The sequence below is a fragment of the Condylura cristata genome, unplaced genomic scaffold, assembly GCF_000260355.1.
Source record: "Condylura cristata isolate star-nosed mole 26May11 unplaced genomic scaffold, ConCri1.0 scaffold00011, whole genome shotgun sequence".
NCBI lineage: Eukaryota > Metazoa > Chordata > Mammalia > Eulipotyphla > Talpidae > Condylura > Condylura cristata.
The window spans coordinates 45,010,283-45,035,196 of record NW_004567112.1 but is presented as its reverse complement, the minus strand read 5'-3'; the positions used below and the strand labels follow the sequence as shown (position 1 = coordinate 45,035,196).

The window sequence follows — 24,914 nt, the reverse complement described above, 5'->3', positions numbered from 1 at the left end:
CTCCAGGTACTTTCTGGGAACTGTAGCGGTGGTGTGCTCTAGAAGAGAATCTCATTATTGGTTACATTCCTGGACAGTTGAGAATAGGAAAGGGAAACTAGGGATCATCATTTTACCTCCAGGAGGTTTTCAAATTACTGTGGTCCCACCTAGCCTATGGTAATTCAGACGTGCAGAACTTTTCTTTCTCACCCATAAAATACTATTTTTGCTTTTTTTTTTCCCCAGAACTCTCTTTATATATCTGGATTTAACGGATATGTTGTTTGATCAGCAGTAAATCCTATGATTCTACTATTGCAGATATGATATGCTGAAAATTCTTACTTATTCAGAATGTAAATAATAGAGCAGAGACAGCTGTGTGGATCTGACCTTGAAAAGGTCTTCACATCACAGGTTCTTCTTACCTCACATTTTGTTCTTCCAGGGTCTCACTTGTGAATTCCAGTATGTCAGCAGCTGTTCCCACAAACATAAGGAGAAGTTGAGAGAGTTGGTCCCGAGTGATCCCACCTCCAATGGGTAGAAGCCATCTTCCAATTATTAGCATTAGCAGGAATGTTTGATGGAGTCCCAGAGTCCAAACTTTTTCACATACTGTAGATAAGTTATTCACAAACACTTTGGCCTGTTTAACAGAAATGTCAGGCAGACAGAAGAATTACAAACTACCACCATAAAAAGAAATGCCCTCTTTACCATGGCTTTAATCAAAAATTAGCTTTTGTGGAAGATCATATTCAGAAAATGTTCCCTTACCTACTAAAGAAGGCAAAATTCCTACTAGCTGAACAATCTGAGAAAAACTTAATATGGTTCTTAAAATAGGGCAGTCTTATAATTAGAAGTAATTTAAAATTTCCATTTGCCAGTTAGATTGTACTAGATGATATTTTAAAACTCAATTTTACAATGTTTTATAGATCACGTCTCATTATATTTTATTCCATAACAAATTATAACACATTGCAAAAATTTTAAAATTCCATGGAAAGTCACAAAAATTTTCTATATTTTTCTTCTACAGATTTTAACTCTGAATTTACTTATCTAGTAATTTAACATGATATAAATCTTCTCTTTCATTTTATATTCTTTAAAAAACTACTATATCCAATGAGAAAAAAATTAAAATCATGTTTGTTACCTAACCTTATTTTAAAGCATATTATTCTAAGACATAGTATTGGATAGTGATTCTAACTAAATATGAGTGACTTAACTATTTATCCTTTCTGATCACTTGCTGATGAAAAGTGCAAAGGAAGATTAAAAAAACAAAAATCAAGGGAGGTTGCAGTCTGATTAAAACCATGCATGAAACTTAACACTACCTTATATTTCTTCTATGAGACTTCACACATATTTCAATTTTTACAAGAAGAATATTAACAGAGTATCTATTATTTTTTACAGCTATCAGATGAAAAACTTAAAACCAGTGATTTTCTCAAAGTGATATTAGCAAAATATCACTGGGGCACCCATTAGAACTTCAGATTAGACATGCCAATGCTGATAGAATCAACAGCCTATTTTGCTGAAACCATGGTTTGGTAGTTGGCACTTTGGCCTGATGTCTCTCCCTTATATGATTTTCTAATAGATCATGATTATTTGCCAAATTTCAGGCATGTGAAGAATAAAGAACTGATTCTATTTTGGCTGGAAAGCATTCCACTTTTATTTATATAAACACCTGAAAAGTAAATAGGACAGCTCCCAATCTTTCATTTATACCATCCCTCACAAGCATATATATCCCTCTGTGCATATTTTGACTAATTTAAGTGTTAAAGGCATTTTAATGTTGCAAAGCACATCTATTAATATTCATAAGCTATAGATGCCTTATGTATCTATATCTATGTATATTAAATGTTTACTAAATATAAAAATATGATTATTTTTTGAATTACTGAGTGAAACAAAGAATTGGCAAAACTCTTTAGGAAAGAAAGAGCTGAAAAGGATGGAAGATGTTATCCTCACCAAGAGAAAAAATGATTTGATAGATCCTTTTATATATAGTGGAAAAAGCTCTTACCGTTTCAATGAGATCATCTGCTCCATTGGTTTGTTCACTTGACATCAGAGTTTGATTGAAATCTGCTTTGCTGCTGACATTCTGTAACATTTCTTCAGATTGGCTATTGCAATACTAGGAATGTTTTTTAAAGGGAAAAAAATAGATTCCATGATAAGTACACTTTAGATGCCTTCATTGTATCTAAGACACTAGATGAATGGAATTTAAACTGTATATACAAATATTTCCAAAAATCAGGTTATGCACTTGAGATATAAAACCATATTCTACTAATAAGAGAAGAGAGTCAGCTATATATCTTATTTTTTCCACAAATTTTATGAGGCTGTAGACATTCTGAGTTCATTGTGGTGAGATGAAGAATTTATGGATTGATAATCAGCATTCCTTTCCTCAACCCTGAATCAACTGTAAAATAGACCAGTAATTATTGGCAGCACTAAAACATGTGTGATCCTGCTCAAATCATTCATATCAAGATGTGTTTCTTGCCCAGAGCCTCTTTATCTAAAATATTACTTCAAGTAAATAATTCAGTTATGTTCGATCTTTCCCAATAAGCACTGTGGCAACCAAAAATCAGTTAACATTTTTATCCAGTAAAGTAGTATTTTAGGTCAATTTATAATACTCTTAACTATAACTAAAATAAATAACATTGTCTCCTTTTGTTTCTTCATTTTTGCCTATAAATTTCTGCAAGTGAAGTGTGCATGATTTTTATTCAGCCAGATGCTGGGAATATGTTATAGAGAAAAAGAAGGGGAAAAAAATATTTGAAAGAAAAGGAGCGACACTTGAAAATATAATGGTAGCCAATAAGAATTTTATAAATGAGTAAAAATAAATCGATAAGGTTGGAGATTTTTTTAACATCTGTAGTGCTAACATGCATTTGAAGCACACCCACTCACAACACCATCACCACAAACAACAACACCCATCCAAGATCACACATTTGGATTTGGAGAGAAAATTTGTTTTAATGATAAAGATGTAAAAAGTGTATTTTTTCCCCTTAATTATGCTGGGTACTTCATTTATCATTGTATGAACTACTTGTAAAAGTAGAGGAGAACATCTGTCAAGAAGCTAATTTTCCTGTCCTTCAAAACAACTAGTGTTATGGGTGAAATGACAAGAAAAATGGCTATGTGCCATATCACTAAGAGCAACAATGCAGTTGTTTGTACACTTTGTTTTTGTATAGTTAATATTAAAAAAAAAAGATAATGAAGATATGAAATCAAATCTCTGATCCAAGATACAAATTCTCACTGCAAGTTTTGTTAATCTAAGAACCTAATGGCAAATAGGAAACATATTTGACCACTTTGTAGGCATAAAAGCAGATTGTACATAGAAAGTAGTGATCTTGATGTGATTTTTATATACTTATCTCTAAAAATCCATAGACATGTTATTATAAAAGTTGTCTGTACTTCAATATAACTTGGTAACAAATTGCTTTGTATTCCGTATTATGTAGTATTAAGACCTGAATTCCTCTCCATTCTTGTAATCTGATGTTATAAATTGATGAGACTTTCCTTTAAGTCGCAGCTGCAATAAGTAACTCATTTGACTCCTATGACCTAACCTGACTTGTATTTTTAAAATAGTAATATTGTTTACATTCAGCATTTTATAGATGAGTTCATATAGATTACCTGGATGCCAACAAGTCACTTTTTCATGGGCTATATCTTAAAAATGCTCATTAGGTTAAAAACAAATAATAATTTGGGTCAAACCAGACTGTGACACCATGAACACCACAAAATTTCCATTGCTTTAGCTGTGCCACTCCATAAATAGATCACTAAGAGTTAAGATCATAATCCTTGTCATAACTATTCTGTTTCCATTCATGTAGAACCTGCCAGATTCAGGAATGGAGGTAGAGAATACATCATCTAGGACAAATGTCTTTATGACGTAGGTCAAGATGTTTTCCTAATGTTAAGTCACAGGTTAGGACATTTAGAATGTTGAGTAAATGGAAAATGTGAGAGTAAATTACATTATTTTTTTTCTCTCATGAAAAATTCAGACTATTTTGATGCAAACTATTCTTGTACATGTAATGGAGAAAAGCAACACGTTACAGGAGTATGGGTCAAGATCTGGGATCCTAGTTCCAGAACAGCTGTTGATTACCTCTGTGGCCTTAGGAAAAAATTACTCAATCTTTCTGAAACTTCGTCTAAAAAACAGAAATAAATATATAACAGCTAACTTATGAGGTTGCTGGGCCCATGAGGAAAAGACTTTGAAATCAAGAAAATGCTTTGAGATCAAGAAATTCTTTGAAAAAAAAAAAAGTGATGATTATCATGACCAACATTTCTTAAATGATGAGACTTTGAAAATGACCAAACCTTCTTTTTTTCTGCCATTTCTTATTTACTTAAGTGTAATTCCAATACTTTGTCTCTCTCCTATTTTTCTACTTCCATTTCTGGCCACCCTGTCCAATTCAATACTGGGCATTCATTTTAATTCTCAGTGTCAAAGTGAGTCAAATCCATTATGACTAAAGGTCCAATTTCTTTTGTAGTATGAAAATTAGAAAGGTACTGCCCAGGGCTCAAAAATCTTTTTTTATTAAAAAGAGAATGTTTGGTTACATGCTACTTTTATAATGGGACTTGACCTGTATATCAATTAAGTGTGCAATGCATTTATATTATAAAAGCTTTTGGGGAAATGAATTGTTACTGTGGATGATAGCCATGTCATAGAATTTGATGTGAAGGGGAAAAAATAATTTGAATTACCAGAGCTTATTGCCATGCCCTTGAAATTAGTAAGTAGGAAGGAAATTGAAACTGTTTCCAAATTCTTTATGGTACAGTTTTTAAAAGCTGTAACTTGAACTAACCAATCTTTCAGCAGATTGCTAGGACGTGATACACACACACACACACACACATATGTGTGTGTGTGTGTGTGTGTGTGTGTGTATATATATATATATATATATATATATATATCTCATAGAGATAGCCTGTAACTTTACTATTTTTAGAAGATTTATTTATTTAAGCATACAGAGCTGGGGTATAGGTCAGAGGTACAGGGGCGATGAGAGGATTCACCAGAGACAAAGTGGGGAGCAGAACAGGTCAATGAAGTACACTGCTGAGGGGGGCACAGAGGGGAGGAGAGGTCTGCAGCGCCATGTGGACCACCTCTGGGGTGGGGATGGTAAAGCCATGCTGAAGTGGCCTTTAGCTTCTTAGTGCTGTGCCTTAACCCACTGCACAACCAGGGAGGGCCCAACTTTAATATTTTTAAAGATTTTTGGAGATTTAAGGACAAATATTTTCTTCATGCCTACATTATTAGTATGTGCTGTGTAATTATTCAAAAATAATATAAAGCTCCAAATTCCCCTCCATGTGCCGAAATTTGAAGCAAGAATTTTGCAGATAAGTCTCAAATATCTGAAATATCTACAGGAGGCTTAACCTTGCTATAAAATGACCAACTGTAGCAAACACATCTGTGTAGACAAATTCTCACAAATCTTGCCTAAAGCATTTTTTGATCAATGAAGTTATAGCCTAAACCCTAATGATGTTAAGTCCAGAATAGAATGTGGTGAACTTTATTAATTGGCTTCCCCACTTAGTAATAATAAATAATGAGTCTACCCTAGAGCCTGTTCCTTGGGTTGCCCATGTAAGAAACAACTCACTTAAAAATTAGTATCTTTCCCTAGACAAAGAACTCTATTGGAAACCACTATTTGTTTTCTAGGTAATACTTTAATATATGTAACCTATCATACCTTTTGTGGGGGTCCCATGACTCCTTAGTACTTCACGGGGGCTCTAAAGTGTAATTCTTATTTCACTAAAACAGTTCATGGGATCCTCAAAAGTGGAACTTCTAAAGTCTGCATATTCAGTATTTTACAACGGACTACTTCAAATAATCCCACTAAAGTTTACTTGTGTTTACATATCAGAGTACAGAGGAGGGAGTATCTTCATTGTTTTTTTCTTCCTAAAAATATGACTTTTACAGGATGCTAGATGATTATGCCCTGACTAATCTTAGTACAATGCAGAAACTCATTGAGACCATGAAGATTAAAACCAACTTTTTATGATTCCATATAAACTCTAGCAGATTTTGATAGTAGGGTCTTAGGAATGAGTCTCTCACACAAATTACTGGTTAATTATGTAATTTTAAATCTTAAATGAATGTATCATTTTTATTGGTTTTAACAGATCATGGATTGACTTTCTTTCACTGATATTCTTTTATTTTATAAAAATCCAGTTCATTAGGAAAGTACATCTCTGGCACAAGTCATATTACATTATGAAAGTTGTTTATTACTGAATATTTCATATTTGTATTTTTTGAAAAGAAGTACCTGGGTCTCATGGTGCATTTCAAGAAGCCATAGTGATGGAACAATGCTAATCAGATATAAAAATATGGCTGGTGAAAACCTGTGAGAAAGAGAAAAAAAGGATAGTCAGATTGCATATTTTTTTAAAAGAAAATAGACCAAATGCATATATTTTGACCACACTGAGTCAAACCTTTTTATCTGAAATGTTTATTTCAACAGAGAAAAAAAGCGTTTTGTGATTTCTGCCATATGGATTATAGAGAAATAAAGTAACTGTAAAAGGCACTAGCAGCTGTCATTCTCACTGAATTTCTAATCCAATTAATAGAAGTTAATTTTAATATGGTTTACTAGGACACTGCCAATTAGTTTCAGACACAAACTGGATATTTTGTAATATGTTTCATAAAAAGCAAATACAGCAGTAAGGAATCTTAGATTTTTCCACATTGTGATCATAGAACTTTAGATGTAATTTCAACATTAACTTGGAATTCTGAGAGCTCAAATAATGATATCTGCTAGAACATAAGAATCAATTGAAAATGAGTGGGAATGAGAAAACTGACATGACTGTGTGTATCCACTTAAGCCTACAACACACAAACTGTAAAAAAAAAAAAAAACAATAGCAGTTGAAGTTTTTATTTTTGTTTTTGTTTATGATTTATTTATTTATGCACACAGAACTGGGGTACAGACCAGAGGTGCAGGGACAGTGAGAAGATTCACCAGAGACAGAGTGGGGAGCAGAACAGGCAGATCAATGAAATACACTGCTGAGGGAAGTAGCAGGTGGGTCAGTAGAGGTCTGCTATGCCATGTGGGTCACCTCCAGGTTTGGGGATTGAACTCATACTGAAGTGGCTTTAGCTTCTTAGTGCTGTTGTTTAGCCCGCTGCACCACCAGGGAGGGCCCAAAGGTTTGGGATTTTTTAAGGCTGTCTGTGTTCGTTATGTTCTGGCTCAAAATGTAGAGGACAATCCAAAGAGAGCACACTTAGTCAGACCCAGAAGTTCAAATGTTAGTTTGGCCAACGGTCTTGTGTTTGGTTCCTAATCCACAAAATGGGGACAGTGTTTGCATTCGTCACTTTGGGTTGACATAACAAGGTATCATTGGGTGGCTTAAACAACAAAAAGTTATTTTCTCACAGTCTGAAGTCTATAAATTTAAGATCGGGCTTTCAGTAAGACTCAGGCTGGGTGAGGAATGTCTTCATGGCATGTAAAGAGCACCTTCTTACTGTGGCTTGACATGACCTTTCCTTGAGTTCCTCTTCCTTAAGGTGACTGACTGAACAATATTTGTACAAATTGTGCAAGGAAAAATTGTGCTTTAGATTAGGGTATCACTGTTATGCCCTCATTTAAACTTAATAACTTCTTAAAGTTTCTACCACCCAACAGTCCCATTGGCAATTTAATACTTAAACATATCAATATGGGACAAACACAGTTTAGTGTACAGAATTCTACTTGATATTAAAGTTTGGGAATGTTTCTCTTAGCTTTGAGACTCTGTCCTCCACCCCACTGGGGAGATAATGTCACCCCTGAGGCTGGGGGGGGGGCGAGGTGGTGGTGTCTCATCCCTGAGGCTCTGTCAGGCTGGGATTCAGACAAACACTGCCTCTGTGGTAGTGCAAGTTATACCTGCCTGTTGAAAACAAGGCAGTCACCTCAATACTGAATCACCCTCAGGGATATTTTCCCCTCTTTTGGAAGCATAGTGCACCTTCCCAGATACCCCATACAAGATGTCCTAAACAACTTTTATTTTTTCATTTCCATCTTCATCTGTTCAATGACGTATTTTTGATTGTATAGTCCCATTCAGTTCTTTACCGAGCAATAGTGCAGCCACAGGCTTGGTGTTCCAAGAGCATGATCTGCAACGTAGATTGACTGAGAATTATCCAAATCTTCCAATTCTTTTTGGCAATGTCTTCTTCAGCTCACCTCTCTCTTTTTGAACTTTACTATATGCTGTTAGGAGAAAACAAATCCCCTCACCTCTTTGAAAATTTCTCAGCTAAACATCCAATATCATTACTTGCAAGTTCTACCTTCCGTATCATTAGAACAGGAAGTGGCACTTTCTTTGCCACTTATAGCAAGGGAGTTCCAGTTGCAAAAGCATGTTCCTCTCTTCCACCTGATACCGTACCAAAATCACTCTTAACATCCACATTTCTAGCATGTGCCCCAATACACTTCCCACCTCTAGCCATCATCCACTTCCAAAGTTGCTGCCGCAGGTATATGTTTTAACAGTATTTCATTTCTCAACACTAAGATCTATTTTAGTCTGTAATAACAAAATACCGCAGACTGGATGGTTTAAACAACAGAAATATATTTTCTCAAAGTTCTACAGACTGAACTCTTAAGACGACGGCACAACAATGGTAGATGTCTGACAAGAACTTTATTTCTGGTTTGAAGAGGGCTGCCTTCTGACCATGTCACCAGCGGACATTTCCTTGTTCGTCCCATAAGGTCACCAATCTTATTGAACTAGGACTGACCTATCTATATATTCTCATTTAACCTTAATAACTTCCAAAATGTCCTATTTTCAAATACAGCCATAATGGGGATTAAGGCATCAACAATTAATTTTGGGGGGATGAGGGAGGACTGGTTCATATTGGTCACATTTACCTCACAGGGATTTTGAGGATCCCTTCTATCAAGTACCTGGCACAGGAGAGCATTCAGTAATAGGTGGACATTGTTGGATTGTTATGGGGCATAATGTAATGAAAACATGTCCTCACATGTTTGCGGAAAAATGTTTCTGAATATTTTGAAATAAGATAATAAAGCTAAACTACTTTTCAAATTTATTTTTTCAAATTGCATTTTGTTTTATATTGGATTCTGCTTTATAGTTCATCTCAAAATCAAAGTAAAAAGTGATAGAGTCTTAGTAAAATATTTTTGTAGACACGTAACGATAGTTTTAATGGACTGAAAATGAGTGATTGTTTTTTGTGCAACAAAGAATTGTTTGAGGTGAAATGGTACTAAAAACATGCTATTCTAATCCAGAAGAGAAAAAATGTGTGAATCTAAATTAAAGAGAACATTTAAAAATGGACATTTTAAAGGTTATTAGCCCATTCACTAGTATATCCTTTTAACTTTTGTGGAGAGAAGGAAGAAAGGGCAAAAGAAAGAGAGGTTTTAAAAATAAATCAATATTTAATATAGACAATCCCCACCTTTGATTTCCTGCAGAAACCAATTTTAAGACAAAAGGTTATGGGTCATGGTATTATTAAAACCTGACTAGGAAGATAACTGGACTGCAGAGGGATATCAAAGCCCCTGTTAAACATGCTTTAAGAAAGAAGAAGAACAATTAATTCTTTGACCTTACCTATCGAGGGAAACATCGGGAGGGAATATTTCCCTTGTGAAATTGGGATAGGAAATGAATTCTACTTGGAAGGATGGCTGAAATATGTAAATGTTTGGATTCCTCAAATGTTGACTAGACTGTATTTTTGTTGACTTTCTTGTGATTAATTTTAGGATTAATTCCCCTAATAATTCTGTCATAATAATAGTTTGGGGAAACCATAGACTGAACATATAATAGTCTCAAAAGAGGCTAAAAATAAGACAAATAACCTTGGACCTTTGGACTACCTGTACGCATAAGATTTATTTCTACAATTGGGAAATATGCTATCCTGTTTCAATGTGCTCCCTCTGACTAGGAATATTGGTTATGTCAAAAAACCAAAAACGAAACACTTCATGATCCAAGATTTTTTTCTTGCCTACTCAAGAACATTTAAATTCTGTAATGTGATATTCAAAGCTTTCTTTATCTAGTCTTGTCTCCATTTCCCTTTCCTCTTCCTTTACCACATCCTTCAAACTGAGCTATTCAGTAGTTTAATCCTGCTTGTGCTTAAAACAAAATATTTTGGAAAGTTCTTGCTTCAATTTTCCTTCATTAGACATACTTGACTTAAGTGACAGGAGTCGAAGAATATCATTGAAGGCCCACAAATTAGGCATATTCACCTCAATCCATAGCCTTCTTTCCATATTTCTCAAATTCTCACCAACGGAATTGGAGAATTTCAAGAGGCTTTCAGGTAGAGTCATTGATGAAGTACATAATACAGGCAGGGTCTCACTAGCAAATCTCTGTTCTCATCTCTAACTCCCACTACCAGGCTGTGTACATATGCAACTGATTTTTGTTTGTTTGTTTGTCTGTTTTTTAGAACTTATGGAGAAAATAAAAGTACCTCATATATAAGTAGATATTAAAATATGTATAAACAAGTTTTGTCTAAAAGGACACATTTCTGTCATAGGTAGTATGTGCATCCTTGTTACCAAAGAGTGCCATGCTCCTTCTTCTTGATTAATTGAAAGGAGAGGTTCTGAAATGGCTGTAGTACAAATGTCCCTCCAAATCATGACTGCCTGATTGGGAATGTCCTCTTCTTATGTCTCTGCTCAATATTCTATCTTTATTTCGAAGACATGGCAAGGATTAATTTTAATTTCAACGGCATTTAAATTACATTTCTCTTGTGGCCCAACACACAGTGACTCCAATGTCTTATAATTGTGTGCTCATAACATAGGCATCTCTACAGAAGGGGAGGAGCCATGTTCCCTCCCCCACCTACTGAGGGGCAGAGCAAAGCAGTCAGGTAGGGCTGTTGAAGACTTGGAGGTCACATAGGAGAGGAGACAGGTGGAGCAGAGAGAAAGGGCTGTGCTGGTGTTGGCATCTCGGTGTTAGGCTTAAACCAGGGGCTTGGGGGATTCAAAAGGAGTTGAAACAGGTTAGAAACACTTGGAAGAAACACGTAGGTGAGGGATATATGGGGAGAATGACAATGGCAGCCTTTATCTTAATTTGCACTTTAATTTTATATCTTTTGTCCCAGACCTCTTGGACCCTATTGCCCCTTTCCTGTGGTTTCCTGCCAGAAGATTCCTTAGACTTGTGGCAGACTTCTTAGCCTCAGTAGCCCCACTTTGGGCAACCCTGTGTGACTGAACATTTACCTATGGGGAGGTGGGGTAGCCTTGGGTACTACATTGGGAAACTTTATCCATTCTCATTCCATTCAAGCAAGATCTTACACACTAAGTGTATGCTTTGTATTTATGCAGCAGATGGTAGAATCTATGTAGAATGTGTAAGTTAGAGGTCCTAGGGTGCATCTGCTTGTTAACATGTACATATGTCTTAACTTTTGAATCTTGTCTCTTCCATTTATGTATCATCAGAATTTCACTATCTTCTCTGAATCTCAGTGTATTTATGGGAGTAATAATATACACCTCGTGGGATCATTTTTAGGGTAGTTTTTTTTTTTTTCTCTTTAGGACAATGTGTGCCGTGAGCCTAAAAATATATGTGCTCAATAGTTTTGAATTGCTTTTCTTTGCAGATATATTTGTGGCTACACATTAGTACTTATCTTCAAAGGACTCTAAGGAAACATGTCGAGAAGCCTGTTTCTTTAAATAACTTACAATGATTCTATTTTTAAGCTATAATTCTCAAAAATGAAATCTATTTAAGTCTCCTGGAATCAAGGGAAGTTGTCTATACTGTTGATGCCATCTTTATGCCTCACTCCACTGTCCCTGTGAAAAAGACATAATTTTCGTGAGTCACTTGCTCATTGTGAACTAAAAAACACAGTGCAGTGAGGTCCCTGCCTACTCTTGACCTGTTGCCTGTAATTCTTTCTCACTGTGTTCATATGACGGTATTTTTTTTTTTTTTAGTTCTGGAAAAAAAACTAAGTGACTTCCTACCTTAGACCTTCACGTATATCTCCCTTAAAAATCTCTCTTCCTAACTTTTCACTTGATTTTCTCTTTCTGATATTTCATATCAGTTATATGTGATTCCTCCAGGAAAGGTTTTGCTACTGCAGTCTCAATGAGGCCTCCTTGTTGTACTTGTCCCATATGCTCTTCTTTTTTAGCCTATAGATTATTGGAATTATAGGTTGGGTGTGTGTATTTATATGTGGAGAGAAACTTGTTTCCCACCCATTTTAAGTAATACAAACATAGGAGCATGGTCTGTCTGCTTAACATTAATACTTTCTTCCATAATACCTGGTGCACAGTGGGCTCCCTCAACCTACTTAGTGATTTGGGAAAGCCTTAGTTGATTGACTCTTTCTACTTTCTTGACACTCTTGCTAGTTTAACTAGAAATCTCTTCTTAAATTATCATCATACACTGATTCCTATCAGAAATTTTGCCCAAGGAAATTAACCTTCTGTTCTCATAAATTTAACATTGATTTGCTAGTATAAAACAATTTAATAGTTCAAGGTAAAACATTAGCACTTATTTATTACTTTAAATATTTACTGTATTTTTTTTATCATGTATTATGGCTACAATCTAATTTTGAAATCAAGTAGATTATGTATTATAAAATTTAAAACCTAAACCTGAACCCATCTTTTTCTGCTTAATTAATCTAATTGCATGCCCTTTCTTTTTTGGCTCTACAATTTTACTCCAGTCTATAGCTAATATATCAGAAATGAACAAGCTGTCGAGCACAAGAACTTTATATGAAGATCAGTATTATAGAGGGGACAAACCCCCTCAAAACTAAACAAAATAAGTTTCTGGATACTTATTTACAAAAGTGAAATGTACTATTTATAGACTAACAAAAATGGATAACTAGATTAAATGAATAAATATGTCCAAGTGGGAAATTTTAATAAAATTCTAATATCCCATTACTAAAGAACCATTTGTCCTTAGAAGTTTATTAGAATTACAAATGCCATTATCCTATCTGAATGCAAAAGGTGCTAGCATTAATACTTTAATGCCAAATTACTTACTTGCCCTTTTTAAAAAAAAATTATTTATACATACAGAACTGGGGTACAGGCCAGAGGTGCAGGGCCTGCACCAGAGACAGAGTGGGAATCAGAACAGGCAGACCAAGAAGTACACTGCTGAAGGGAGCAGCAGGTAGGTCAGGAGAGGTCTGCTGCACCATATGGATCACCTCTGGGGCAAGGATAAAACTCATGCTGAAGTGGCTTTAGCTTCTCAGTGCAGTGCTTTAACCCACTGTACCATCAGGGAGGGCCCCTTTATTTATTTATTTATTTTTTAAATTGCAACCATTCCAAAGGTAATTTATCCATGGAATTTTATGTAGTTTTTCTTCAAGTCCATAGTTCTCAGCTAACCTCCCAACTCTCTCTGAAAAAAAAAACAGCAAGAGTATCACCTGAATTTTGTTTATGCACGTATTTATTTTTTAATCAAATATTTATTTATTAACCAAATATATATATATAGGTCTTGCTACCTCTCACACACTGCTCTGGATTCTTCAGTAGCCGTACTTTTTTTTATATTCAGTTCATTTCATGCCCAAATAAAATAATATTTATCATACACAGTTGTCATTTCAGCAAATTATAATGATTTTCACAAAATGATTGTGTCATGACATTTAGCAATTTAGCTTGGCCATGGATTATATTTACTTTTACTCATCATTAGTCTAGAATTAGGATTCAGTTTTCCACTTTCAAAAAATGACAGTTATCGTTTTCTTACTGAAAGAATTGCATTCATTTATTTTAAATAACCTATAACAATTTAAAAAAGCAAATAGAAGTAAACCTACCCAGAATATCACCCTTGACCCTGCTTAGTTTTGCATTCTTAAAGCAAAGAGAATTTTAGTCCTCTGATCATGTGTATAAATCTAAAAACAGATAAAATGAAAGGGGAGCAAAAATAATATTCCAATATTAATATGAATCATGATTTTATTTATATATCCTTTCTCACTTTTTTCTACTCCACAAAGTAGAGTGTGGTTGTAAGGATACCAAACCCAAGTTTTAAAATCTCACAATAAGCAGACTTAAGTGTCCTCAATAAATTTCTGGAGCACTTTGTAATGATAAAACTATTTTCATGGAAATCAAGAAACTAGGTCAAGATACTCTTTCAGGAGTGCCTAAATCCTATCTAACAATTTTAGGATAGACTGTACTCCTTATCTCTAAACTTATTTCTCTAAATGAGCCTTAGCATCCACAATTTCCATCTAGACTGCTTAGCAGAAGATTTCTACTAGTACATGGGGGAAAAGCACCTATATGATAGCCTCAATATTCACTGTTCTCTCTGCAACCCCTCAAAATACACCTAATGTTCTTGCAGAAAAGATATCTTCTGGCCACCTGCCAAGTCACTAACCCAACTCAATCATGTCCAGTTTCTCTTTTAAACTAGCATGCTCCTCATAGCCACCTCTCCCCCCAAACCCCCACCCAGAGTCCTTTGCTTGTGTATGCCCACTGGAGGTGGGGGGGTCACAACTAAAGGCCATTAGCTCATGAAAATTCAACCCCCTAATTAAATGTGTACATTCTAATAGGTGCCAAGAAAAATGATGGGTTCATTTTATACGTCATCTTACTGGGGAGCAGACTAATAATAAAAGAAGAGACAGGAAGTACCTTCATGCAGGTGGGGAATAGCCATTACAATAAAGCCATCCTTTTCACTTCAAAACTCTTGAGGATTCCTGCATTTAAGTTTTGTACAGATACTTCTGAGGATGAATGTTGAATTTTCAAAGTTGGTTCTTTATTATCCATTTTTTAAAATAATGTCATTTCCCCAAACTGTGATATAAACTGGTAGTACATCTTGTCCCATGTACCTCACTTAATCAGAAAACTTTCCATATATGTGTGTGTGTGTGTGTAGATAGGCAGACAGACAGATAAAGCAAGAATAAGCTTGACTAAAATTACAGTTACTCATATTCAGACTTCTGTGGTTATGCTGCAATGTGACTAAACTAGTCAGCAGAACAAAATATGCATTCATTTTAGAATCTACATGATATTTTTCTCATAAAGCTTCCGAGGCAAAGAAAATCATGACATCTTCCTAAACGAATTGGTTCCAGCTGAAACCTAATTCTGCCATCATGATATTCTCTCCACCTGAAAAATCCCTTCTCCTCACTCTTGTATAACCACCAGCCACTTCAAAGGCCAGTACATAAATCTCTTAGCTGAGATATTTTCTGAGTCTAACAAGCCTGCCTTACTGTTTATATCTTTATTCTACACCCTTTGTGCACCCTCAGACTAATTTGTGGAAAATGATTTGTTCTCCGAATGCTGTTTTCTCCTGTTCTCATTTAACAGCGTGCATTTTATATCCCTTCAAGAACATTATCATAGCACCTTGTAAAATAAATGCTTGTTTAATGAATAAATGTACTTAAGCACTAATGACTACAGGAATTTTAATACTCTCTGAGAGGATCCAGTGCATTATGGATAATGTAATGTTTTTACATTCTGTGAAAGAAAATGGGATTTATTTTTGTTCTGCAGAGACTAGGCTTTACTTGCATTTTACTAAATGACAACCGAGACTCTTTCCCCTCTTGTTTCCTTTTACATCTGGATTTTGGCTTTTCAAGGATGTCTGTGCAAGAGTGTCTTTGGGCCATGTTTATGTGTAGAATGAACTATTCTACATTCTGTTCTAAGCCAAATCATCCAGCGTTCATTAGCAGGTCAGCTGAGATTTACCTATTCAATTATGAAAAAAAAAAAAAAAACTTGGCTAGTTTCTCACTAGACAAAATACTTGACCTTAAAAATGTGTGTGTTTATAGTATCCACAGACAAACATCAATTTCATTATTGAATGCTGAAAACAACAAATAGTATACATGTAGCACAATCCTGGCTTGGAGAAAGCTTCTCAAGTCACTAAGCCTTGGCTACTCATTTTCTTACTTGCAAGTAGGAGCAAGAATAGTATCATCAGAATTATTGTGAGGCATGTATGAGGAACTGCATGAAATTCAAATACCTGACTCAATAACTATGCATGGTCACTAGAGGCTGTGAGTTATTTTTGTGATTTAATTTTACTAGTTGTGCCTATGTCTTGCTATAATAGTGAACTCATCATGAAATGGGATAAAAATGAAAACTAATTCACAAGGTAATTATGAGAATTTCATGAGATAATGGATGTAAAACAAACATGGGCCTTTGTCAGCACCCAGTAATTGAAAACTGTTACCATTTCCAACACCATCATCCCCATCACATTCACCATTATCCTCAGCACTGCTATTAAAACACCCCCAAAATGGCATAACCATTTTGGAGACAAATGCATGTGGACTAAACAAGTGTGTCAGACAGGAGGGTCTGACAGGGAAATGAGAAAAGCAAAGGCATATTCCAGGACATGACAGGGCTGGCAATATCCACAACTCCTAATTTTTATTCTAATCAGTATATGACATTAAGTTAGTTGCACAATAGCTATGTCTCTGAGATTAGATAGACAAATTGAAGGTAAAATAAACTCCCTTCCCTAAAACACTATGGTATTAAGTTTGTATTCAGAGAAAAAAAGGAATAAGATCAGCCTTCAACCTGGCATTTTATATTAACAAGCTCTACATCCCTAATATCATTTCAGTGTGACTTTCAAAGAAAGTCTTTTTTTTTTATTCTTGCATATAAGAAATTATTTTAAAAACTGATTTTCTGTAGCAAGATGATTTATACACCCAGGACTAGCTCTCCTGATACTACTTCAGAGGAACATCCAGAGTAATGAGGGACATACATGTGGGGAGAATAAACCTTGATGTAGAGGTGAATTTTCCATTGTTGGAATAAAAGTTAAACTCTTCAAATTCATCCAGATGTTGTATGCATAATAATGTCACTCCATGAGAAGAACTGCATGAAATATGGAGGTTAGGGCCAAATTCATACCGACTTCTGAGAGCTATCCACAATAATTTTTACTTTGTTTTTCTCCCAGCCAAGTATAAAGAGCTACAAAATATTAAGTCTTAATTTTCAGTTCTAATTTGTCTAAGTTGAACATACCCATCTAGAAAGTATAGACTTCATGCAATGGTTCAATTTCCTAGTGGTCTCATTATAAATGCAGACATTGTCATTACTTTGATTCAAGTCCATAGTGAAATAAAAGAAAAAAATGTGAGTGAAGCATTGTACTAATTCAAAATAGTATAAGATTCTTATTTCTAAATTATGACTTGAATCACTAAAAACACAAATATTTGTTGCTAACATTCAATGTGTGCTTCCAAAAGGATGTAAATTTAAGTCACCCTTTCAAATTGTGCTCAAGCCACCGTTTGTAAAGCAGTCATATGAAGATAAAATTATAGATAGACACTGCAATCAGGGTCTATAACTCCAGTGCACAGTGAAAAGTGTTACTGGGACATTGAAAAATTTTGGAGAGGTTTTAAAAAACTGGACAGCAGGTCTTCCCTGGTGGTGCAGCAGGTTAAAGCACAGCATTAAGAAGCTAAAGCCACTTCAGCATAAGTTCGACCCCAGAGGTGACCACATGGCGCGGCAGACATCTCCTGACCTGCCCGCTGCTCCCCTCAGCAGTGTACTTCGTTGATCTGCCTGTTCTGCTCCCCACTCTGTCTCTGATGAATCCTATCACCCTCCACATCTCTGACCTATACCCCAGTTTGTATGAATAAATAAATAAATCTTAAAAAAAAAAAAAGAACAAAACTGGACAGCAATTGTGAACAAAGAGAGAAATAATCTATCTGCTGAGTGCAATGCCAGTGGCCAAGTTGGCTGTATGAAGATGACGGGTTCTTCTTATAAGTCCCCCCATCTAATCCTCTTTGCTTTCAAAAATGATCAGTAGATGAGAGATTTCATTCCCCAACTTTGATTCTGGCAATTTAGTAAATAATTTCTGAAGCTTCAGGAATAATTTGGGTGGATTTTGGTGCATCTTATCAAATGCTCTGCCAGGTTATACATTTTTCAAAACTTGGTCAATATCAGCCTTCTTATGGTATGTCAAGGCCAACTTTTTCATTTTCTGTTGCTGAAACATCTATAAGCAGTTGAGTAATCAAAACAGATTTCACTGAATTTTTAAAAACTAGCTTGATTTCAAATCAATTCAAGATAGAATAGCTTCTGTTTTTCATTTGGGACCTGCCCAGGCATTTCCTAACACACAATGTCCCAAAAGAGCTATGCTAGAGATAGAAAAGTTAGAAAGTATATTTCATATGGAGGCAAGGGGGCATGAGGAAGACAGAGGCAAGCGTGAAAAGGAAAGTCAGTATTTATCTGTGTTCTGGAGGTACTTAGGGTTGTCCCAAAGCATATTTCACTCCCCTCTCACTTTCCTCTTGCATTTTCCCTCTCCCTAGCTCTTAGTTGCCTGTCTCTTCTTCTTTCACAGACTCAGTTCAAATGTCACCTCTCCTATGAGGCCTCTCTGACAACCCAGTAGAACCTTCCACTAATACTCCATCCCTCCTTGACCCACATACCACTTAGGCTTCCGAGTTCTGATCACTCGTTTGTTTACATGCTTTCTCTTACGGTTACTCACTACTTTAGTTTTACTTCTCTGTGTTCTAAGTCCCAGGACTAAAATCTGAGTTCTTTCATGGCAGTATTTTACCTGATTCTTTAATCTCCATATACTTGGCCCTTAAACAATTTCTATAATATATTAGACATTTCATATGGTTTTGCTGAATGAAGAGTGATAAAGTTCGATTCTTCCTCCAGAACCAAGGTTCTCAATATCCACCTCCCTGGATTTTTATCTTCAGTCATTGAACTCCTGATATCAAACCTACCCATCCTTCCTGCTATGGGTAAAACCTATACCTCTCTGTCTCCTCACCCCATGCTTCCTGGTCCCCATCCCCATCACAGCACTCCTGGTCCTTCTCCCTGTAAAGTGTTCAAGATTTCAACTGTAACTGCTGAACTTAGAGTCTTAATGTCCCTGCGCTCCCATTTGCCGACTCAGTGATTCCCAGGTAAAATGAGTTAATAACTCTGTGCCTTAGTTTCTTGGTTAAACATGGTAGAAAATTGAAACATAATGTAATTATAGCTGCTATCAGGATCAAATGGGATAATCTTTGTAGAACACTGGATAAACCTGAGCACAGCATATGCTAAATACATGTACTAATTCCTAGTTCTACACATGTAGGCATTTAATCAAATGCTACCTTTTATTTTAAAATTTCAGGTGTACTTGTTTCTGTTTGATCACACAGTGTCTAGCATAGTATTGTGCGTCTTTATTAGGATATTCAGCAAATTGAAATTAATAAAGAAAAAGCACAAGGTGGTCACACTGGTTAGGTATTTTATTGACTCAATTTTATTTCACTGTAGTTTCGAAATTCTGATAGAAAAAGAAAACTTAGTGTTTTAAGTATGTGTATATATATATATATATATATATATATATATATATATATATGACAGTAATTCAAATGAAGAGGCTTCAAACTTGTCACAATTTTCTCTAGCCTGAGTAATATTTTATCAATATTAATTGGAAAACAATGAAAATAGTAACTTCTCTTTGATTTAAATAGTAATTCACAAATACATTGGATTGTTGCCCAGGCCACAGAAAATAAAGAAGAAGCAGAAGAAAAAAAAAAAGCAAAATGATACTGATTTCTGTTTTATAGAAAAGTGAATGTGCAGGTGAAATAAACACTAGGAGAAAGGAGTAATTTCCACTTGCACACATTTATTGCATTTAACAAGGCATGTGCTGTTGGCTTAGCCCTTATATTCTATAGGATTCCAACAAATTAAACTTCTCCCACTGGCAAATTACTAGTGTTGACGTAATGTTGTGTGTCCCTGGATAGCTGAGCTCAGCAGCTCTAGTTCCATTTTTCCTTTCCAGGGAATAGCAAAAGAAACATTCTTTGGACAAGTGTAATATGTTTGCTACATTTCAAGAATGTCGTTGTTGTTCACATTTTCCTCTATAGCATTGTTCATTGTTCCAAGATTTCTGTAGGTATGATTTACTTGGGGTCAGGTGTAAATTTTAGTAAAAAAGAACAATGAACAAAGTTCAGATTATTCTCAAATAGCCTAAGGAGATCATGGAGCTGATGTCCCAGGAAAGGCATGTTCACCTCATTACCTCATTCGTGTGCTTGCTCTGCCATTCAGGTTTATTTGATTGATTTCAGTGTGGAATCATTTCTTTTTCTTCTTCTTGATTGTGAATAGATGATGTAGTCAATCGATACAGAGGGTAATTCTTTTAAAAGTAGATTTTTTTTTAAATAAGACCATAATATACATAATTCTTTAACTTTAGCCTCCTGAATCATGGGAAGTCCTCTAGGCCAGGAGCTAAAATCTAACTCATTATTTTTAACACCAGTAACATATTCTATAGTGGAATTATATAACAATATTTCTAACAATATAATAATTCTATTGATGGGTGATTGGGTTGTTTTCAGCTTTATTTTCCATTAATAAGATATACATTGACATTTTTGTACTCACATAGGGCATACTTTTCTTTCTATGAGGCAGATTCCAAAATGCAAGACCAATAAATGGATGAAGAGGTATATCCATGTATCTATAGCTATCAAGGCAGACATATAGATCAATACATATTAATCTTATTTTTTCATTCCATAATTCTAGATTTCATAAAGGAAATGTTTTTATTATTCAAAAACAATAAAAAATCATGCTTTTATTCAGAAAGTTTCATCACAGAAGTGAACTAAGCTCAAAATCAAACTCTTAAATTGTTACCATACTACCTCAAGGATTTTTTTTTAATTTAACAATCCATCCTTTAAATTTTATTTTCCTCAAAATTATGACACAATAGTATGTGGACTTTCTCCCATAAAAATTATCATATTGCAAATTCAGTTGTATTTGGTAAAACAAAGCATTACTAATCGCATTTCTATTTAGATCATTTATAAAGACTCAGCTTTTCCAGAAATTTTGAAATAAATGAAGCCTATCGTTTTTTCTTTTGCTTTTCTTATTTTAAAATATTAGCCTAGATATTGAACCAGTGAGATGGTTTTTAATTAATGCTGGAACATACTACATACATCATGGAACTCTTCTGAAAGAAAAGTAGTTTGTTTTCTACTTTTTTGACTGATGAACTAGCGGTTTACTGGTCAGCCCATCAAGGAAATTTGTTTGCTTGTACAGACCTAAAATGTGTTCAGTTGGCATTGAATATATTTCAGTAAGAAAAAGAAAAACCTTATGATGTAGGGAAAAAAAATCCTTTTTAAGTCATTGACCAACATATGTCATTTTTCTTAATGCTCTAATGACCTATGAGATTTGCATTTACAGATGAGACAACTGAGGCTAAGAGAGATTAAATAATTTGGGCAAACACTTTATAGCAAATAAGTAAGAAAGCCCATTTTTTACTCCATTATCTCTTTGATGTCAGGTTTTTAATTATGGAGGGCATTTTCACAGATATTTGCCAATGTTTACATATCTATCTAACTTTGGGGGTACATTTTTACTCCCCATATATGCGCATGCCTCACTCACCCTATACCAAAATACCCTGTATTGACAGGGTAGTTCATCACTTTCCTCCCCCTTGTGGCTTCTGGAAACTAGTATTTCTCTAGTTTTATTGTCACTCTAAACACAAAGTTGCCCCCAGTTCTCCATTGACCATCACCCATCTTGCTGCAGCTGCCTGCCCCCCTTTATTGTAAATCACACATCAGTCTGAATTAGCTAAAGATGATATAAACCTGCAAGTAAAGTTCCTTTGGCTACAGTATTTCTATACAACTGGAGTGGGATTATGACGTAACCTGAGCGAAAGCTTCTGGCAAGGAGATGGGATAATTGGTCCATCTTCTAAAGTTGACGTTTCAGAAACTCTGGTGGTTGGTGACAGATACACGAAATGTTTTTCAGCCTCAGTCTTCATGCCCATGTTTCTAAAGAGATTTCTAACCTGTCATATTAAAAGTCTTCAGGTAAAAGCTAACTCATATTACCTGCTGGATGAGCACTTCTCTCTCTTCTGTTTCTTTAACCCTAAGACTTACTTGGAAAGTGAATACTGCTTTTTCTTTGAAATACTGAAATGGCACACTGCAAATACCTAATATCTCTCCTGCTTAATCAGCTGGTCATGGAGTGAGGAGGAAGGGGCAGTAACATTCCAATCTTCCTTGTAGTAAATAAGGATTCTACTTGAATGAATTTTTCACTGACATTCTAGATATGTTCAGTAGTGGAAAATTTAAGAAAACACCAACTTTAGAGATCAGTCTCTTCCTTGACCTGTCATGAAACAGCTTTTACGAGCTTAATAAGGTTTTGTATTTTTGTTTTTGTTTATGTTTCCTGCATCTGATTGGTACCTACAGTACCACAATGTATGCAATTCTTGCACTGGCTAATAACATTTTTTCATTCTCATAGAATTACATGTTTTAAAAATATGGAGGTATATGTCATTTTTTGGAAACACTATACAAAGAGGTTTAACTTAGAGAAATTTGGGACGAATATCTACTGGAACTTACAGGAATGAAGGTGGAGCTTTTTTGTAATTGGCAAGAAAACTGATTTTTCATTTTTTCTATTGCCATTCAAGTCTGGGAAGGAAATAAAGTACCTGCAGTTCTTGCACAGTAGAGTTACGTCAGAACCACCACTTGCTGGTCCCTCTCATAACACTGCTATCATTTTTGACAAGACAGATTATTAACTAAGCCCCTGAGCTACACATCCCAGACACCTGAAGCTGGGGCCATGCCTGAGAGCACCCTACATGGGCTGGAAGGAAAGAAATTCCTTTCAGGGTATTTTTGTCCTGGAAGGCTTCCTGAAGCGCGGCAAGCTCTTGCAAAAAGTTACTGATGTCTGTCCTTCGAAGGCCATTCTCACAAGTACATGCACACACCGAAGCCCGTGCACACAAACACGCCCCAAATTCAGAAAGAAGGGTAATGACACCCTTCTTGCCCCAAGTTTCTCCTCTTTGGAGACACTTTCTTTAGAGCAGACAAGGACTCCCTTCTTTTCTTAAGTCTTTCAAATTTCCAAACCTGGAACTGGATGACGCTCTCCTGCAGCTGCATTGACTGATCGAGATTTCCCAGAGTTGCATTGGGACCCTGAGCTAGTCCCTGCATGTCCAAGAGACGCGGGAGCTTCTCGCGCGCTTTCGAAGCTCCCCAATACCACAAAGGGGAGGTGGGGATGTGAATCTGCGTAAAGAATCAGCTGGTTTTGGGTAGATGAACTACCGAGCTGTTTGCTAGTGTCCCAGGTGATAGTACCGGGGACATCGCAAACCCTCCCTTTCCCCGGTGCGCTCACCATTTGTAGCCTCTGCCGCGCTTGAACTTGAGGGTGAGCGCTGTCTCTAGAAAGAGCAGGAGGTTGAGCAGTGCAAGCAACCAGTACCGCGGCTCCTTCTTCACCTCGGTCACTCGCCAGACCCCAACCAGAGAATGCAGCACAAACAGCAGCCGGGTGGCCAGGGCATTGAGCAAAACCAGTCCCTCCATGCCAGCCGGCGCGCTCTGCCCGCGGCCACTTGCCTGCGCCCGGCAGATCCGCCGGGGAGCACCGGAGCCCGCCCGTGGGCGGGAGCGTGACAGCTCTGAGACCTGCTGCTGCTGTGGTCCCTCCTCAGCCTCCCCTAGAAAAGGAGAGAGCAGCTTGCCCCTCCCCCAAACTTCCTGAGACCTCTTCAAAGAGGGGTGACTCTAAACCCTGCTTTTCTAGACTGCTGGGCTTTCTAAGGCGTCCAGGGCTGTGCCTGCGGGTCTCCTGGGCGTTATTTTCCAGCGCTGCTCATCCCCCTTCCAATCAGGGGAGTCGGTCTCCTTCCTTGATATATCCCTCACCCCACCCCAGGCTTCCGTGATGTCCCCAAGAATTTCCTGACTCAGAGACAATGGACAGACAAGGGAGGTATACTGAAGGTCAAGGGGTCTTAAAGTAAAAAAAAGGAAAAAGAAAAAGAAAAAGCGGGGGAAGGTGTGGAGGGCTACTCATCTGTGGCACCTCCTTCCTTTTTCCACTGAAGTACAGAATTTTAATTTACTCACACTTTTTTCGTAACACACTCACATGATGACTGGAAGCTGGACGGAGGAGGGCCAAAGAATCCGCTGTCCAAGCAGTTTTATGAACACAGTTCCTGCTCAATTTGAAGAATCAAAATTTCCCACAACTAGAGGAAATCAGACACATTGGACTTTCTGAAAACTTCCTAAATCTGTCTTTTTTAGCTTATGTAACCAGGGCCACTTCTTTGGGTAAGGTGGTATTAAATCTTTATTATGTTGTCTTGCACTCTTACCCACACTGATGTTGTTTTCTGAAAGTATATAAGGTAGCAAGATAAGAACACTGGAATGTGAGGGAGGAGATAGAGATAAAGGCAGGAATTAGATTAGAAGGTGAAATTCATATAGCCGGAAGATACAATCTTGACATCAGTGGCTAATGAATTAAAGTCTGTTCTTTTTCAACATCCAAAGTAGAGGGGAAGCTGAAATCAGGGTTTCCGGAAACACTGTCTCAACTCTTGTTTCTTTG

General features: G+C 36.3%; 1 protein-coding gene across 1 annotated transcript in view; it reads right to left on the bottom strand.

Annotated features, from left to right (window-relative positions):
* Nucleotides 1-24,010, bottom strand: part of TMEM26 (transmembrane protein 26) — a 35,318-nt gene extending 11,308 nt beyond the window's left edge. The window contains exons 1-4 of the mRNA XM_004681077.2: nucleotides 23,685-24,010; nucleotides 6,447-6,525; nucleotides 2,051-2,164; nucleotides 411-631 (exon numbers count right to left, since the gene is read on the bottom strand). Of these exons, the coding sequence (XP_004681134.1) occupies nucleotides 411-631; nucleotides 2,051-2,164; nucleotides 6,447-6,525; nucleotides 23,685-23,875 (605 nt within the window). The 5' untranslated portion in view covers nucleotides 23,876-24,010. The remainder of the gene's footprint in view (nucleotides 1-410; nucleotides 632-2,050; nucleotides 2,165-6,446; nucleotides 6,526-23,684) is intronic.
* Between the last annotated feature and the right edge of the window lie 904 nt (nucleotides 24,011-24,914).